The 3,390-nt window shown below is 45.1% G+C and overlaps 1 protein-coding gene across 1 annotated transcript; it reads left to right on the top strand.

Moving 5' to 3' along the window:
• Nucleotides 1-3,187, top strand: LOC147454299 (F-box/kelch-repeat protein At1g16250-like). The gene is made up of 2 exons (XM_086516312.1): nt 1-1,109; nt 2,359-3,187. The coding sequence occupies exons 1-2, from the start codon at nt 259-261 to the stop codon at nt 2,912-2,914; spliced, it is 1,407 nt and encodes a 468-aa protein (XP_086372438.1). The 5' UTR covers nt 1-258; the 3' UTR covers nt 2,915-3,187.
• The last annotated feature ends 203 nt before the right edge of the window (nt 3,188-3,390 follow it).

Genomic DNA, 3,390 nt, shown 5'->3' with positions numbered 1-3,390 from the left:
GGGTAACGATGGCACAAGGGGGGACGGCGTTGTCAAGGATGCGGTTTCGCCTTTTGTCACAACAACAACAAAAGAAAACTATTGTAGCCGTCTAGAGACCCTGCTACTCCTCGTCGAAGCCCACGCGCTGCTCACCATTATTGCTGCAAATCAGCCTTGCGCATTCCTTATCTGCGGCTATTTCTGCATATATATACATATACACAAGCACAGAGCTAGGGTAGGGTATCTGCATGCCTGCATGAAGTAATAGCTACAATGGTGGCCATCAAGGCCAAGCTCGACCTCAACACAGACCCCCCGGACCTGCAGGATGCTTCCAACTCCAAGCCCCTCCGTCTTCGAGCCGGAGCTGCACCTGCCGATGCCGATGCCTGCGCCGCAGCAGCAACCCCAACCTCTACCGCCCTTCAGCGCACAGAGATGGTCCTCATCCCTGGCCTGCCACCATCGCTGGCTTACAAATGCTTGGCCCGTGTTCCTAAAGAGAGCCATTCTTCCATGATCCAGGTATGCAGAGCCTGGAGAAGTGCCCTTCTCAGCGGACCCCTATTCACACTACGCAAACATTTGGGCGCCAGCTCTTGCATGGACCAAGTGCCATGGATCTACCTTGCCTTCTGCCCAAATGTCAAACTCCTCAGGAAATCCAAATGCAAACTTCCTTATACCACTTGGCTTGAAGCTTATGACCCCTCATTGAACCTTTGGCACAACCTTGGTCCTTTCCCCGGCCTCCTGCCCCACCACACCCTCAAAGATTTCGCCTTTGTCTCCCTTGGCGACAAGCTCTACGTCATCGGCGGCATGCACATCCCCAATCATGTTGCCTATGACAATGACAATAATGCCACTACTAATGGTATGGCTACATCTCTTCAGGTCATTCGCAAGGAGGTTCTTGTCTACAATTGCACCACGCGTGAATGGAGCACATGTGCTAGCATGTCCACTCCTCGTGTCGACTTTGCATGTACCATTTGCAAGGGTTGCATTTATGTCGCCGGTGGTCGCACTCACTCGGGCCAAGAGAAGGGAGTCTCTAGCGCAGAATTCTACATGCCGGAGGCTGATTGTTGGGTTGCACTCCCAGGAATGAGCACCAAAAGGTATGTGAGAGATCCGCAAGAAGATTTAGAAATTTTCTCATGTAGGAGAATGGAGTTCTTTTCAGTGTTTTTCATACAATGCATAACATCATGAGCTTTTGCTCGAGAGGCACAGCATACCTAGCTAGGTACGATTGGGGGCAGGGGACCCCCGGCCCCCCCCACCGGGCCGGCGGTCCCCTACCCCCAATCGTACCTAGCTAGGTATGCCGTGCCTCCCTTACAGAAGCTCATGATGTTGAGGTAAGTCACAATGTGGGAATTGTTGTGAGAATTTGTCCAAAACTGTGTGTGTGAGAGAGAGAGAGAGAGAGAGAGAGAGAGAGAGAGAGAGAGAGAGAGAGAGAGAGGGGCCTTGTAGGCAAATCTTGACATTCAAGTTATCCCAATACAAGGATGTGTGTAAATATCCTGCATTTTTTTAGTGATGGAGAAACTTGCTTGTTGAGGGTATTCTCTCAGTATCTTTGCTAACCTCCATGGATTATTGGTAAACTACAAATTACAAAATTGTAAAGTTTGTGAAACTAAGTTAGACCTTCCCATATACATGAAGACCTACCAAGAAGTTTGTGCAACTACTTTGAACCTTTCGATATATATGTAGGCGTAACGCACAAAGTGTGGCCTCCAAATATTAGTAGTAGCAGAGAGATGAAATGAAAATTTAGGCCAACATGCATGAACTTGCTTACCAAGTGTGGCCTCCAAATATTAGTAGCAGAGAGATGAAATGAAAAATTTAGGCCAACATGCATGAACTTGCTTACATTTCAAGGTCACCTTAGAGGATTTTCATAGATGCTCATAGTATGGTTGTTTCATGACACTATTTTCAGCAGGTGCGTACTCGAGGGCGCTAGATCTCAGTTTGAGTCTTCAGTATCTCTTAATGTGATACTTCATGAGATAAACTATGGCTTCAAGTTATTTGCAATTTTCTACTATCATGCTTCAAGCTCTCTCTTTCTCTCTCTCTCTGCTCTAAACCCTCTCTCCCCACCCACCCACCCACCCACCCACCCAACCAACTAATAATTTTGTCTTTCTTGTTTCCAATTAGTAGTAGATATGCCAATGATAATTGTAAAGGAGCTTAAAATTCTTAATGCTGTTGGACTGTTGATTATGCCAACCTGATCATAAACTTGAGATGGAAATCTTTGTGCAGATGCATGAAGGCCAAATTTAATCCCAAACTGCTTTGAAACTTAAAAACATTAGTATGATTTCTTGGTTTCCATTCTAGGTACAAGTGTGTAGGGGTAACAAGTGATGACAGAATTCATATAATTGGGGGATTTGCTGGGCCAGAGGAGTCAGATCCAATGATACAACCATCTACCATAAAAAGAAGTTCCGTGGATGTTTTCCACCCGCATAACGGGCAATGGACACTTTTAATGGGCATGTGGCAGTTGGACATACCACCGAAACAAATTGTATCGGTGGAGGACCGTCTTTATAGCTCCGGGGATGCACTCAATGAATGGAAGGGACGCATTGAAGAGTATGATAAGGAGCTTAACATGTGGAAAGTTGTTGAGGGCTCTTGGCTCCCTATGAGTCACCCCGAGGAATGCCACAAGTCTGAACGTTGCTACCTTACAATGGCTCCAATTGGTCACTACCTCTTCTTCTTAGGTGGATATCGCCTTCCGTCTGATCTTAAATCCACCTCTCTTCACACTGTTTACATCTTCGATACCACAGCTCGCGATGCCGCTTCCCAATGGAAACTCTTGGAGCCCATGCAGGATAGGTGTAAAGAGCTTTGCAGCAATTGCTGTGTTGTTTACTTGTAAACTTGTTACTTTGTTTGTAGAGACATCCTTTTGTTTACTTCACATCCTATATGAGTCATTAATGCCAAGTTGTTTCTATCCATGTAGCTGCCTTTTCCATCTTCTTGACCTTGGGAACTTGTATGGAGGTGCAATGGCGGCTACATAAGTAAAAGCATTACTTTGACATGTAAAATTTCACCGAAAATTGTGTTGTGGACATCATTGTGTGCCATATTAGTGTTGATTAAGGATGAGTCCTTCAAAAAAGATATTCAAAAAATTTTCTTGGGAGGATCGCTTTTCAAAACATGTATCGTATCACGTGAGTTAACCAAAAAGGATTATTAATACTAAAAAATTTATATTTTATACATGAGGAGGAGGAGGAGGGGGAGGGTGGGGGTCCTCTAAATACGCACATAGTGTCAGTATAACATGTATATTGGGGTATTATTAGTAATCTCTTGGAAGCATGTGATACAAAGAGCTTTTGA

The sequence above is a fragment of the Adiantum capillus-veneris genome, chromosome 7, assembly GCF_014529385.1.
Source record: "Adiantum capillus-veneris isolate H3 chromosome 7, ASM1452938v2, whole genome shotgun sequence".
Taxonomy (NCBI): Eukaryota; Viridiplantae; Streptophyta; class Polypodiopsida; order Polypodiales; family Pteridaceae; genus Adiantum; species Adiantum capillus-veneris.
Note: the sequence above shows the minus strand (reverse complement) of the source record. Positions and strands in the feature narration are given on the sequence as shown.

Excerpts from the sequence above, each read along its gene's own strand:
- LOC147454299 (XM_086516312.1), top strand. The coding sequence starts at position 259 with ATGGTGGCCATCAAGGCCAAGCTCGACCTCAACACAGACCCCCCGGAC. Across the intron at positions 1,110-2,358 it reads CCAGGAATGAGCACCAAAAG|GTACAAGTGTGTAGGGGTAA; the intron begins GTATGTGAGAGA and ends TTTCCATTCTAG.